At 38.4% G+C, this 15914-nt stretch overlaps 1 protein-coding gene across 1 annotated transcript in view; it reads right to left on the bottom strand.

Moving 5' to 3' along the window:
• The window catches only part of MYO3A (myosin IIIA), a 184574-nt gene that overhangs the window by 134968 nt on the left and 33692 nt on the right, over window positions 1-15914 (bottom strand). The window contains exon 6 of the mRNA XM_072954981.1: window positions 6323-6399. Within this exon, the coding sequence (XP_072811082.1) occupies window positions 6323-6399 (77 nt within the window). The remainder of the gene's footprint in view (window positions 1-6322; window positions 6400-15914) is intronic.

Below are 15914 nucleotides of genomic sequence, written 5' to 3'. Positions count from 1 at the left end.
GGACAAGTCTGGAGAAATGTAAAAAGGCTTACACCATTAATAAGAGAAAAATAAACTGGATAAAAATAAACATTGATTTGCACAGTTAAGTACCATCAACAAAATGAAACCTACGGAATGGGAGAAAATACTTGCAAATAATGCAACCAACAGGGACTTAATTTCCAAAGTACACAGACAGCTCATACACCTTAATATCAAAAAAACAAGCAACCCAATCAAAACTTGGACAGAAGGCCTCAATAGACATTTCTCCAAAGAAGATATTCAGATGGCCAACAAGTACATGAAAAGATGCTTAGCATCACTAATTGTCAGAGAAATGCAAATCAATACAATGGGTTATCACCTCACACCAGCCAGAATGATCATCATCAAAAAGTCCACAAAAGATGAATGCTGGAGAGGGTGTGGAGAAAAAGGAACCCTCCTACACTGTTGGTGGGAATGTAAATTGGTGCAGCCACTATGAAGGACAGGGTGCAAATTCCTTAAAAAACTAAAAATAGGCTTACCACATGATCCAGCAATCCCGCTCCTGGGCATATACCCAGAGAAAAATATAATTCAAAAAGACACATGCAATCCAATGTTCATAGCAGCACTATTTACAATAGCCAAGACATGGGAAAAAACTCAAATGCCATCAACAGATGACTGAGTAAAGAAGGTGTAGTGAATATATGTATATGTGTGTATATATATATATGTATATATATATACACACACACACACATACATATATATTTATAATGGAACATCACTCAGCCATAAAAAAGAATAAAATAATGCCATTTGCAGCAACATGGATGGCTCTGGAGATCGTCATTCTAAGTGAAGTGAGCCAGAAAGAGAAAGAAAAATGCCATATGATACCATTTACATGTGGAATCTAGGAAAAAAGGATACAAATGAACTACTTATTATTTATAACTTAGATGACTGATTTCTTGAATATATGTAAGCATATCTGACTGTCCCTTATTATTGGATTACCGCATTTTGTTGATTCTTATTTTGTGGTTGGCTTTATTCCTTTGATAACTATGTAAGTTTAATAAGCTAAAGTTCTAAACTGTTCTTAGAAACAATGAACAGTACATATCTGTAAAGTTTGAAACGGTTTTATCTCTCAGTGAGTTGCTCTTCCTAGGATAAACTTTGTTTACCTTTCCCAAATCAATCAGTCAATCAACAAACACTGATAAGGCTTTATCAGCAGCTTCTCTGGGAGTACACTAAAGAGTCAAGCTACAACCAGGTTTTTAAAAATTCCACTAATTAAAGGACATCACTCAGAAATGAGGAAAAAAAGGGGGGCTTTTTTTGGGCAGTATTGTGACATAATATAACACAGAAGAATGATTACATAGCTACCTCACCATTTATTTCTAAATATATACTATAAATACGATGGACTGCAAATAATAATTGTGATGTCAGTGAGTGATAACAAAAAGAAATTCAACTTTAAAATTTTAGAACTGTTTTTTACATTTAAAAAAATTTTACATTTTGTGAATGCCAGCCAACTCACAAGACAAATAAAAAAGTGATTTGGGGACAATGGCAGGTTAGAGTTTTTCATTTAACTATAGTGCGATGAAATGATACACAAAGTGAAGGAAATTTAAGGTCCTGTCTGGAACAATATTTCATCTTTCTGACTCCACTTAATATCAGGCTTAACACATTAAAAACATTATTGTGTTGGCACAGTGCGGTCTAGTCAGTGACATCTACACATGTGCCATCTGGGAAGGGGGACACCTTCCCAGGTAGATCTTTATTCATACCTGACACTCACAGCAATGACAAAAAACAGTTTAAATACAAACATATGAGTGTGATTAAAAATAAAAGGGAGGCAATGATAAATACAACATGTGGGACAAGATCACTCCAGGGAGGGAGGGGTCAGAAGACGGGGCAGAGGAAAAGCAGAGAAGCAAATATGTGCTAGAGGTGACATCCTGGTCCTGGGCTGCGTGGTGAGTTCATGGGCAAATAAACAAGAAGGCCGTGACCCAAACCAATTCTAAGCACCTGAAGGCCAATAATAAATACATAAATAAATAAATGTGTGTGTGTGGGACTGTGTGCGCGTGCCCACGTGCGTGTGTGTGGAAAGAGAGAAACAGGATATATTTTCCCAATTTAGAGCCCGTTTGATGAGGATGGGGCCATCACCTTACACAGCCCTTCTCAACTTTTCCCACCAAAGCATTTTTATTAACACAGGAGAGTGAACTGCTGAAATCAGAGAGCATAGCCTGAGCTACTGGAAGCAAGAGTCCCAAGTTTTCTACTAACAATTCATGTGACACGTGGTCCACTAGCTCGGACACATCCCAGCTACTTGCAGTGAGAGCCAGTGGTGCCTGTGGTGTAGCTGGTGCGCATGGTGACCTGTTTACAGCATCCTGTTGATTAAACCTCCAAGCCTATGACTCGGCGACTCTACACCACGAAGCTGTCTTGAAATTTGTGCGCTGACCCCCAATTTGATCAAATTACATATAAAATTCTTTTTAGAAGAAATGGTTTATTAACAAGGAAGAAAACTATTATAGGACAGTTGTAAGACTAGCCTTAGGTGTTAAGATTTTATTTTTTATACTTGGGACAGCTCAACTGTCAGTGGGGTATTTAGACTCCTGGACATCAGAATGGAGTGTTGGTTGTCAGGTTGTTTTAACAGTAATTCATCTTCAGAGTTTTTACTTCAACATCTAGAAAAGGGTTCATTTTCTTACTCCAAACCAGTTAAATATTCTGGGTGAAACATGTCACTGATTTGCCTATGACCTTTTGGAAAAGTTGTTGTTTTGTTAAAATACCATACCTATTAACCTGAATTTGCACTGACTGTGTTTTAGTGTATTTAAAAATGATGAACTCAGTTTCTGAAATTAAACTTTTTATTTGCAATTTTCTAAAAAAAGAAGAAAAAAACAACTCATTGGACAAATATTCATAAAAGTCTTATTCATAATAACCTAAAAGTGAAAACAACCCAAATGTCCATCAACTGGCAATGGATAAACAAAATGTGGTCTCTACATACAGTGGAATATTATTCAGCCATCAAAAGGAGTGATATAGGGTACAACATGGATGGACACTAAGATAAAGAAGCCAGACACAAAGGGTACATACCAGGTGATTCTATTTATATGAAATGTCCAGATCAAACAGACAGAAAGCAAGTTAGTGGCTATCTAGCGTAGGAGAGTTTGGGAGGAGATGGGGAGTGACTGTTAGTGAGAATGGGGTTTCTTCCAGGGGGAATAAAAATGTTCTGAAATTAGACTGTGATGATGGTTGCACAACTCTGCAAATATGCACTAAAAAATCATTAAACTGTACATGTTAAATGAGTGAATTATATGCTATGGGAATTATATGTCAAAAAAGCTGTTAAAAATAAAAATATATTCACATGAATTTTCTATTCTATTGTGTAATATATTTTTGTCTGCTTTAGTATAAAAATAATATTTTTCACCCCACCAGGTTATTTTTTCTTAGTGAAAATGACTGCTTCAGGATAGTCCATTGTTTTATGGCTTCACACATGTGGTCTGGGAAAATTTCCTCACAGGCTTGGGTGAATTTATGCCCCAATTTGCCCACGACATTCTTGGTTTACACTTGCTTCCCTAGAGTCATGATAAACACCACCTCCTTTCACTCTTCAAAGTGTCCCGGCTTGTACAGTAAGTTATAGGGTCACCTACCACAGCCACTGTCTCTCCGTGCCCTGTCCCCCATACTCAAGTTTGGGAAGGATGGCTTTATGTAACCAACAAATGTTACCTTTGATCTAGAATTAAATTGAAAAAAATGTCAAATCAAGAATTTCACTTTTCGATTTTTCAATATAATTGATTTGAGCAAGCTTGCCTTTGAGACCTTAAAAACACTGAAATAATTCTATGCATTACTTATGAAAACTATATTAAATTAGTTTACCTACTGTTTTCTAATTATTAGAAATGTGATGTTAATAACATAGAGCTGGTATATATGGGATGTCTTCATTAACTAGATAGCTGGTTATTCAAAATACATTCTTCAGTAATTCTAGATAAGTGGAGATTTACTGAAACATTGCCAATCATTTACAAGCTGGAAAATGCTTATTACAGAGAAAGGAATATTATATTCAGAAAATCTTGAACATATATTCACATGACAATTTGAAAAGACTGCAGTGAACCTTTCTCTTTGATATAGTATCTGTTGGTTTGCTGAGCAGGTAAGCACTTTCAAACCCTGTTTGTGCTACCATAGGCTTACTAGTAATAAATAATGACTTATCAGTAAGATGACTATCTAGCAATTGCATATTAAGGAGTATCAATTTTAATTATTTGCTCATTTATCACTCTGGTTGTTAAATTCTAGATAGATCAAAGTATTTCTTTTTACTCATAGATTATAGTGGTTCCAAGATCTACTAATCAAAATTGCTGTCACTAAATGGCAAACTTAAAATATAATAATGGCTTTGTTACTATAAATTAGCATATGAAAAGATAAAGGCAGACTTAATTATTTAATATTAATTATACAGTTTTATATATATTATGGTATTTATTGTAGTAATTATTAATATATAGGAATAAGATACAAAGCTTGGAATTATAGCTAAATTTTATTAATTTCTCATTAAAAATTTTTTCATAAGCTTTTAAATACTAGTAACATATCAGAACAAACTGAAGAAACTCTCATTTGATATTCTTGTTCAATTTTGTTTTTGCTTATATGACTATACTTTCTACTTTTATTTTAAGATTTTCTCCCTATTAAAAAGTTTTTGAAGCCATTGGAAGTTTCAGGTTTCTTAAGGTAACTTATCATTTCTCCATATTTTACTTTAAACCTTTTACATTTTAACCTTTTTTGCAAGTAGTAATTGAATTAGTACTAAAATAGAAACAGTACACCAGGACTTCATCCTCAAACAAATTTAGTTCTAAGATTTTGCAATATTAATGTAGTATTATTTGAATTACGTCTCCTCCCTTCACTCCCTAGAAAGCTGTAGGTAAATAGCAGAGTTTTCCCCAAAGGTTGCAGAGTTTTCAAACATCAGTGTTCTTTACCGAGAAACATAATCGAAAGGATTAAAGGCATTAACAGTGACTGTGGAGAGAAGATGTGACTCTAGAAAACATTTTTCTTCAACTGTTATAGCAGTTTCTCTACGACTTCCCCAAGGTAACGGTGAAAAGAATCCACCGAGGTGCATGTGGCCCTGAGCAGAGTGACTCAGTATGGGAACCTACTACACACAGGTTCATAGGCCTGAATCTGATCTTCTATATTTCTATCCAAGTTAAAAGTAGAATCTAAATATCATTAACAGAGATACAAGCTAAGAAATAAAAAGTACATTTAATGAAAAATTAAGGCTGCATGTGTAGCTGATCCTTGAACAATATGGAGGTAGGGGTGCCAACCCTCCCACAGTCAAAAATCCACACCCTGCTACCTCTGCTCAAAAACAAAGGCTCTGACAAACGACTCCCCCTAGGGCGGGAGGCTGAAACAGTCTGGTCAGACTCAGGACTCAAACTCTAGTTCTTTTTTTTTTAATTAATTTATTTTTTTCATGGGGGATGTAATCAGTTTATTGATTGATTGATTTTTAATGGCAGTACTCGGGATTGAACCCTGGACGTCATGCATGCTAGGCACACACTCTACCACTGAGCTATACCCTCCCCCAAACCCTAGTTCTTTTGATTCCACGTATTGTGAGCCCTGATCAAACACAAACTTTTCCCTACACTTAGTTAACTGAAAGATCTCTAAAATGAAAATATAGGTACTATATTTATTGGGAAAAAAAGGGTACATATAGGCAGACCGGTGTCTAAACCTGTGTTGTTCAACTGTAGTTTCTCTTTACACTGCCTGACTCATTCATTCAGTCCTTCATTTATTTACATATTCATTCACAGCTCACTTATCTCCCATGTCCCTCCTCACACATGCAAAAATCTCACATAAAAACAACACAACTGACATTTTCTTCTGCTATATTCCAAAACACACATGGAGATAGAGTGCGCATGAAAAGAAAAATCGAAAGGGTCAAATACTATGTTTGTCTCCTTCAAAACTCTATCTCAATATCTTATAATAACCTTGAATGAAAAAGAATATGAAAACAAATATATGTGTGTATGTATACACACACACACACACACACACATAAGTGAGACATTATGCTATACATCAGAAATTGATACATTTTAACTGACTGTACTCCAGTTTAAAAAACAAAAAACAAAAAACTCTATCTGACCTCAGGAGCCATCCAAAACGGCGTTCCTACGGATGTATTCCGACGGTGCCAGGTGCTGGTGAGCTGTGCAGACACACCTGGAAGGAAGAGACAAGACTTACTTCTCGCATTTTTTACTCATGTAAGGAGATTCCAACCACAATAGATCTGCTTACAAGCTAATACTAAAATTCGGTTCCCTTACAGCTGCCACTGGACTTGAACTTCACCTTAAAGTCAGGATGCCTGCAAAGCCAACATACACAATGGTCCTCCTGTTTTCTATTTCTCATATCCAAATCAATCCATCCTTAAAGTCCCATTACAAGTTTTAGTTCCCCCATCTGACTTAATCTGCTCCTGATCACCCTAACTGCTGTATCTTTTGACCTTCTAGATTTTAAACTATTTGTCTGTCTTGCATGTCTTGGCATGTAGTTGTGATTTGAGTGGTATGGCTACCTGCACCCCATCTTCCCTCTGCCCACTACTAAATTCTGGTGAATTTGAGTGTTTTATATGGTGGGATACAAACAGCAGGTGACTTGTGAATAAAATTATTTTTCATCTATCAACTTGGGACAAATCACAGCTGACTGGAAGTTTCTAATTAACCACATCTCCTTAAACCAACACCATCAATAGAATCAGCTCTTTTTCTTTAGAGAGATTATACACAGAAGGATTACAATGAAGAGGTAAGGCCAAGACATGGAAACAGCCTAAATGTCCATCAACAGATGACTGGATAAAGAAGATGTGGTATATTTATACAATGGAATACTACTCAGCCATAAAAACTGACAACATAACGCCATTTGCAGCAACATGGATGCTCCTGGAGAATGTCATTCTAAGTGAAGTAAGACAGAAAGAGAAAGAAAAATACCATATGAGATCACTCATATGTGGAATCTAAGAAAAAAACAAACAAACAAAGCATAAATACAAAACAGAAATAGACTCATAGACATAGAATACAAACTTGTGGTTGCCAAGGGTGCGGGAGGTGGGAAGGGATAGACTGGGATTTCAAAATTGTAGAATAGATAAACAAGATTATACTGTATAGCACAGGGAAATATATACAAGATCTTATGGTAGCTCACAGAGAAAAAAATGTGACAATAAATATATGTATGTTCATGTATAACTGAAAAATTGTGCTCTACACTGGAATTTGACACAACATTGTAAAATGATTATAAATCAATAAAAAATATTTTAAAAAAGTTCAAATGTCATTTAAGTGAAATGTAAAGAGGATGGAAAAAACCGTTAACTCACTAAAATTTCTAAAGTTTTGTGCCTGGCAAGAAAGTGACATTTTAGACTAATCATATGAAACTTTTTCCCTCTTTCTGGAGACAAAGAGAAGATTATATCACTAGAACTGGCATTTTTCAGTAAGCAGTCACGCACTGGCATCTGAATTTATAGATATAAATGACAGGAAAAGACCATCCTTCCACACTCCATAGGAAATATATAGGGAAGGATGCTGAGAAAAGTTTTTAGGGTGTGGCATGTGATTCAAACAGAACATTCAGACTTTTTCTTGGAAACGTGATTCTTGAGTGGAGACACTCAGGGAGGAGGAGACTGGAGCAAGTCACCCAATGTAAGGGCTCTAAGATTCGTGCAGGTGATGCTGCTCCAGAGGTTCAGGAATGCCAGAGCTCTTTTCTTAGGAGGCTGGATTGTCCTGTTTCTCCCGTGACTTTGTAGGTCACCCAGTGTCATTTCCAGTATCATCACCTAAATTGGTGGGAGATAAATTTCTTTGCATACAGCCAAGGAACCATGACAAATACCAGAACCTAGTGATTTTACATATAAAGGAGCAAATCAACACAGGTAATAGTCAATAATGAGTTTACAAAGCCTAAGAATCATTAGGTTTTAGTTAATATGAGATTATATATTTATCTGTATTAATACGAATTAAGAATTTTCTAAAGCAAACATTTGGTCTCCAAACTCTGATCACACATCCCAAACAATAAGAAACTTCTGAGAGAACATACTCAATATACATACAACGTTCTATGTATTTCCTGGTGTATTACCATATACATTATGAAATGTTTAAGGATAATTTTAAAGGATGATATTGAAATAATAAATGTATTATGAATATTCCCTAGTCAGGTATGGGTATTTCTACACTCCAGTGGCATCTGGGATAATGAATTACAATGGAGCCTCATATACTGTTTAGTGTCTTTTGGGAGCCTGTGAAAGAATGTTTTACACCTGGTTCCTGTAAACTGGATGGAAACAAGAAAAATTCAGTCCAGAATGTGAAGAAGGAAAAACAAAAAGTCTCAAAATAAGTGAAAAAGGAACAATGCAAGTAAGCAGAATAAGAGATTCTTGAGCCTGAGAATACTGCATGATTATCACATTAAAACTGGAACACATGCATAATTATGAAAGAGTGACAAAGGAAGGTCTTCACGTTTGTTGAATGCTTCTGCGATGACTGTCAAACCTCAAGATCATTTTAGCAACACAACCAACTACTTCAGAGTTAGAAGGCAACTTAATGATCATAACATCTAACATGTTCATTTTCAGGTTAGTAAACTTCAGCTGGAGAGAAAAATGAGTCTCCTGAGAACAAATGGCATTTTTACTTAAATTCTCACAAGAAAATTAGCCCAGAAGATAGAAAAATGTAAAATTCTATTAGAAATGACTGACATAAATTACTTTAAAAGGCAATTCAAATTATGAGTTCAGGAGCCCTAGGAAGCAAGGAAGATTAGGAAAATCATCTTGTGCAGGGAGGAGCTAATGGAGTAAGTCACCTAAGTAAACAGTTACATAAGCATCTCAAAGGAGAAGATGCCAAAGATGGAAAATTCCAGGCAGAAAGTTGGGATAGAGAGAGGATATTGGAAGGAACAAGAGGCCAACAAGAAATCAGGGGTGAACAGAAAGCAAGCTAGAGGAGAGGCAATAATCCATTAAAAGTCAAGGCCACAGGAACACGAAGGAAGCTTATGTTAATAATTTTTCAGCCCTTTGCTTTGATTATACTGCTGGGGACTTTTCAAGTCCTTCCAACGAGGCTTCCTGGGCCACTTGACGCCTATACAGTAGCTCTATGGCATAAGTAAGTCCTGTTTCCGGGGAGAGAAATGTGCAGGCTTCACACTTGTGGTCAGGAGAACTCTTGAGTCAAAAGAAACATCAGATATGTAGTTTCCAAACTGGTTCAAACAGACCAGATGGCTTCAGGGAACTTGATTTGCCATAACCATTTGTCAAGGCAAAGCCCTTGCTTGACATCTCAAGAGAGCAAAAGGAAGAGCATGCGGTTTTGCTGTTATTGCTAAGAGCAAAATACTGCAGGAATGAGGATTGAAATCATAAAACTATAGAATTTTTTCAACAGTAGAGGCCAAAAAATTTATTATACCATCTAATCCCTTCATTTTGTTGGTGAGGTTAAGACAGTGTGATGATTCATTTTATGTATCAACTTGGCTGGGCCATGGAGCCCAGATATTTGGTCCAACGTTCTTCTGGATGTTCCTGTGAAAGCGGTTTTTGGATGAGATTAACATTTAAATCAGTGGACTCTGAGTAAAGCAGATTATCCTCCATAATGTGGGTGGGCCTATCGCATGAGTGAAAGATCTTGGCAGAAGAAAGCCTGACCTCCGCTGGATAAGGAGTCCAGCCAGAAGATGGCCTTTGGACTCAACTGGCAACTCTTTCCTGGGTCTTCAGCCTGCCAGCCTCCCATCAGATTTTGGAGTCATCAGGCCTCCACAGTCACATAAGCCATTAAAAAAAAAAAAAAGCTTCTCTGTATACCCATACACATCTTGTCTGCTCTGTTTCTCTGGAGAACTCTGACTAGTCCAGATTTTAGTACCGAGGATGGTTGTAGAGGCACAGCATCTTAAAGATGGGTTTTCTGAATTGGTTCTGGGGTTTCTGTAATTGATCCTCAGATATGATTAGATTAAAAGACATGAATGGCTCCATTTCCAGGAGGAAAGAGAGCACTAACAGTCCAAGGCATGACGTGGCAATAGAGACACACAAGATGTCGTCACTGATCACTTGCAATTACACACTTACAATGAGACAGGAGGGAAGGGGACAGGGCACAGTCGCTCCAGGAATGACAGCAATTTAACACCAAAATGGTAGAAGATTCACCAAAATGGTGGAAGATTCACCCCCTAGTTGGCCTAGAGGAATAAAAGGTTTGACTACTAGTAGACTTTGAGCTTCATTATATGCTCACTGTAACAGCGTGATCAAATAACATGACCACAGGTGCAATGACAGTCCCAAGGATTAAACACAAAAGGCCAAAGAATGGCCCAATTCATGGGAATCCCAGCCCCTTCCCCAGGGAAGTTGGAATGGTGAAGCTACTGGCTCATAAATACTGACACCACCATGCCTAGTTGCCCTTTCCGCTCCCTCCTCTTTGGAGACGGCCCGACCTCTGTCCATGGAGTGTGTATCTACTTTTACTTTAACCTGAGCACCCAATTCCTACACCTCTTTCCTTGCCTTTCTCGTGCCTTACACTCTATGCAGTGTGTATCTCTCTAAATAAATCTCCCTCTACTCAATGGTGGCTCACACTTGAATTCTTTCCTGCACAAAGCCAAGGACCCACACTTGGCAGGGCACGTTCCAGGGGCTCAAATGAGACCTGGGACACGGCCCTCCTCATGCCCCACATCTGTTTTCCTGCATCAACAAGAGGCAGAGTTCAGGGTGACCACGCACGTGATATCTTTGAACATTTCCACCAAATGAATGAGAGTATTGACAGTAGCTGGTCGTTTCTAATATCGCTGGACAAAGTGAGGAAAGAGAAGGATGATCTCAGGAATTCAAATTCCCAGCTCAAGTGCTATTCAGTGACCTGAAAACTTCTGTGTCTGCCCTGAAAGAGACCAGTCTCTCCCATAGCCAGGGAGCTGATATCGCTGAAAACCAAATCCAGAATCTCACCCTGCAAGTGGCTAAATTATGATGTAAACTGAATTCCTACCCTCACAGGGTATCTGCTATTAAACTGAAGGCATGAATTCAGAAGAAATAGGATCCTGAAATTTGGGTGTGTTGAAGTCAGGGGCTTTGAACCCCTAGATTCTGATGCACCTTCTCTGTCCCCTACAGCAAATCTCTAACCCCTTCAGAGGAGATTAAGCTTGCACTCACTCAAGGAAATTATAATGGCCTCCTCTGATGGAGCTGCCTTACAAGACACTGAGAATTCTCAGGACCCACCCCAACCACCCCTCTTTGCTTCTAAACCTATAATCAAACTCAAGTCCCAGCAGAACCCTAAAGGTGAGGTCCAAAAGTCCAAAGAACTACTTAATTTTTCAAACTTATACACACAGGTATTCAGAGACTCCGTGGGGGATGGATATTAAGGGTGTGGGGTAACAGTAGAAGGAACATAAACTTGAATCAGGCTGGATTTACTGATGTGGGCCCAGTAAGCAGACAGTCTGCTTCTCACATGGCATCTAATAGTTTGGTTGGTTGCTTGGCTCAGACATGGATCAAAAACTGACCCCAGTAAACAAACTTGAAATGCCAGAATTACACTGGCTTACTCCAGAAGAAGGGATTCAAAGGCTTAGGAAGACTGTAACATTAAGGGTGGATTTGTCATTTAAGACCTACCACCCAACATGGGATGGTCCAGAGGACACAACTGTGAGAATAAGTTTTCGAGGGCAGCCCCGGCATCTCTCAAGAGCTCTGTTATCACTCTTCTCAAAGGCAACTGCTACCCCTGAACTGGAAACCGGAAATGCAGTGGGAGTAATGGACCACAGAGTGGCAGAGGCCAAGGGATGACAGAGCCAAAGCAGCGTTCAGAACAGTCTGAGCTGCAAGGACCGATGGTGCTGCCTAACCGATCGTGGTGTTCCTGAAAGAGAAGCAGACTGGCAGTGATGCACATGTCTTACTTGACCTGCATAAGCAAAACTGTTCTAAGCCAGGTGAACTAAAATCTAACTTGAAACATAAAAACAGATGGCCATGGCCCCTCGGTCAATGCCAAGACTTGAGCTGGTTTACCTACCTGGAACTCCCCGAATGAAGGGGAGGTTGGCCCCCTAAGGAAGGACTCCAGCTCACTACGAAAAATTCATACTGTTAATCTTTCTCACAGCCTTCCCCAAAGGGACTACTGGCCCTTTACCAGAGGAAAAGGTGCATGGGGAAAAAGGAAATAAGCAGACTTTTCTGGGATTAGTGGACACTGACTCTGAACTGACACTAATTCCAGGAGACCCCAAACGTCACTGTGTTCCCCCAGTCAGAGTAGGGACTTAACAGAGGTCGGGTGAGCAATGGAGCTTTAGTTCAGGTCCATCTCAGAATGAGCTCAGGCTTTTGTTTTGTCATTGTTAATTTAGGAGGTTGGAATAAATCAATGATTCTCTATTACATTTGGGTCACAACTACGCAGCGAGTTTTGTGAAAGCTTTATACTTTCTCATCAGGAAATTCACATTCACACAATGCTTTGCATGTAAGGGATGTCAAACACCTTCCGACATTTCTGTACTTAATACACCAAACGACATTCAAGGTTACCGCCAGCTTTAACATCCAATAAATCTATAATAGGACACAGGTAGCTGATTCTATACAATTACCACTCCTATCAATACTAATGTGATTTCCCTTGAAAATCTGTTCCCACTCCAGTCCACCTGGAACTCTCCCTTTCTTTAATATTCAGCTCATCTCTTATAATGGAGACGGTGCAGCGCTATCTCTAAAGGCATCAAGACCATACTGCTCTCTGTCCTTTCTCTACTTTGAACATGTGAACTATGCACCTCTGCTGTCCGGGCCATTCAATCCTGTATGAGTTTGGATGTGTGTATATATATACAGAACTGGACCTCAGTTATAGAGAGCTGAGTATATGTGATGCTCTGCATCTATGCTATAGTATTATCACTGGCCTTTCATCTAATTTTTTCATTCCCTTTTCTCCCCATTGACCTCTCCCATTGTCCTGTCTCCTGCTCATTCATAAAAATCTACTTGCTTGAAGTTCTTCAGGAATTTAAATTTTAAAGCTGCAGACTACATCATTTAATCAAAACATTTATTTTACGAGAAAAACTGAGAAGGCAAAGAGATGATTCTTAAAAAAAATGGAAGGAAAGTCCTCTTTGGTTCGCCTACAGCTATCACCTCATGGAAAGGCAGAATTGGTGACTTATATTAACATTTCCAAGCTGTACTGAGCTGATTAGTTTGTTTTTGTGTTAAGGAAATCCCTAGTTATAAAGTTTCCTTTTATCTGTTGCCAAATAAAAACTCTCTCAAAATGTCTGAAACCTCGTTTTTAACTTCATAATAGAATTTTTTGGTGTATGTTAAGTATGTAATTTATTTGCAACAATTAAAGACTAAATTTTTGAACATCTCAGAATATAGGGCAGTGTGCATCAATTAAGAAAAAAATACTCTCTAGGATATTTAAAAAGTCTTTGTCTCCCCCTTTCCATAACCCTCCTTTAAAAAAATTAATCTTTAGTTACTTGCAGGATAGGAAGAACCTGGCAGATTGTATCAGCCCATTCCCCCCTTCCACCTAACCCCCTCCACCCACCCTCTCATGCCTGATTGGATCAAAGGGGCTGTCTGAGCCAGCTTGTCCAACTGATCTCCTTCTCCCACTCCAAATTCCCTCAATTTATGGTGCTAAAAGTCTGGGCCAGTTAGCTGTTGGCACTAGACTCATAAGGTCATGAAGGCCAGGAAGGTGGAGGCTGCTGTTTCTGAGAAGCCTTGCTGGGCAACATGAAAAGTCCTGAGACTAGTTTGCAGACGCTCAAAGAGAGTCAAAGCGGAGCGATCTGGTTCCTCCAGGGAGAAGTGAAAGGCAACAGGCAGTCCTGGTTTCTGCCTCCCGTCCTTCCGCCCGTTCCAGCCCCCGCCTCCTGTTCTTCTCATCTACGAGACTGCCCTTTGTACTCACTTCTTTTCGGAGCTGGCTTGGGGTTCATGTCCTTACAACTGAAGGACCCCTGACCAAGACATAGAGCACTGTCCATGATGTTGAACAGCTTAATTCAACTTCAAAAAATGTTCAGTTTGGAACCCTCGAGCCCACAGGTTCAGGTGGAACCACAAAGGTCTAAAACAAGAGTCCATTTATTCATGGCTTTGCTTTACAAAATGAAAGAATTAAAAATGTCTTTCCTTTCAAACAAAGGTCACCTACCTGAAGTACAAAGACAAATTCTAGCTGAGGAAAATCTTAATTTTTTATATAGGTATGAAAATTCTAAAGCTCTGCTAACTTTTAAAAAATGGTTCTTCCCTCTAGATTTTTTCCCCCTATATATCATTTCATTACAGAAAGCACTAGCTCTCGCATTTTCTAGATTCATAACATTCAACTACCAAATATGGAATTTGGTAGATACACGTGTATATATATAATCTTTAGACATATACATAAATATCTTTAGATGTTTGTGCTAAGTCTCCAATTCTACTCCAGAGTTTAAAGACATTTTTGACATAATTTCTACCTTAGAGAAAAGCTTGCAAGAGAAGTACAAATTATTTACTTTCCTGAACCATTTAAGTATGTAAGTATGTAAACAAGTTGCCCTTTTACCCCCAAATACTTTTGTGTATGATTGCTACAAGCAAGGACATTCCCCTACTACGTACCTATAATACAACTAATAAAATCAGGAAATTTAACACTGACACATTTCTACCATCTAGACCACAGACGCCATTCAAAGTTCACCAATTGTCCCAGTTATGTCCTTGCAACAAAAGGATCCAATCCAGGATCATGGGTTGTGTTGAGATGTGTCACGTCTCTTTGGTCTCCTTCAACCTGGAGGAGTTCCTTGATCTTCCCTTGAACTTCATGACCTTGATATTTTTTTAAGATGTTGGGCCAGTTACTCTGTAGAACGTTCCTGAATTTGGATTGGTCAGATATTCCCTCGTGATTATACTTTGGCAGGAATATGATGGATGTGAAGTCTTCTCATTGCACCCTGTCGGGTGGAATGTGATCTCCATTCCTCGCATCACTGCTTGTATGCACTCTGTTCACTTGATTCAGTTTGTGTCTGCCTGCCTTCTCTGCGAAGTTTCTCCTTTTCTTTTGTAATTAAGTATTTTGTGGGACGTCTTTTGTGACTACATAAATATCCTATTTCTAATCAAAACTTAACCCACTAGTTTAGCATCCACTGAAGTTTTTGGATGAATTACTTATTACTATGATGGTTGCCAAATGATAATCCTAAAACTCTCATTATTCTTTTTTACTCCTCCTCCTCCTTAGTTACCATTCTTCTTTAAAAGAAAATAGCTTTTGCTTTTTTCCATTCATTTATTGATGTGTATAAGTATGCAAGCATGAATGAATGGATTTCTACTTTATTCAAGAGATACCACTGTTACCATCATTATTATTATTCTGATGCTCAAATTGTCCCAGATTTGGTCAGGGAGAATTGCTTCAGTCTGCCTTCTGTGTCCCTTTGGCATTGTCTCCGTCATTCTTTCATTTCCTTACTTTTTGGCACATTAAGTTCCAGGTTCATCTTGTAAAGCC

The sequence above is a fragment of the Vicugna pacos genome, chromosome 35, assembly GCF_048564905.1.
Source record: "Vicugna pacos chromosome 35, VicPac4, whole genome shotgun sequence".
In the NCBI taxonomy this organism is placed as follows: domain Eukaryota; kingdom Metazoa; phylum Chordata; class Mammalia; order Artiodactyla; family Camelidae; genus Vicugna; species Vicugna pacos.
This window is presented reverse-complemented; position numbering and strand designations above follow the sequence as displayed.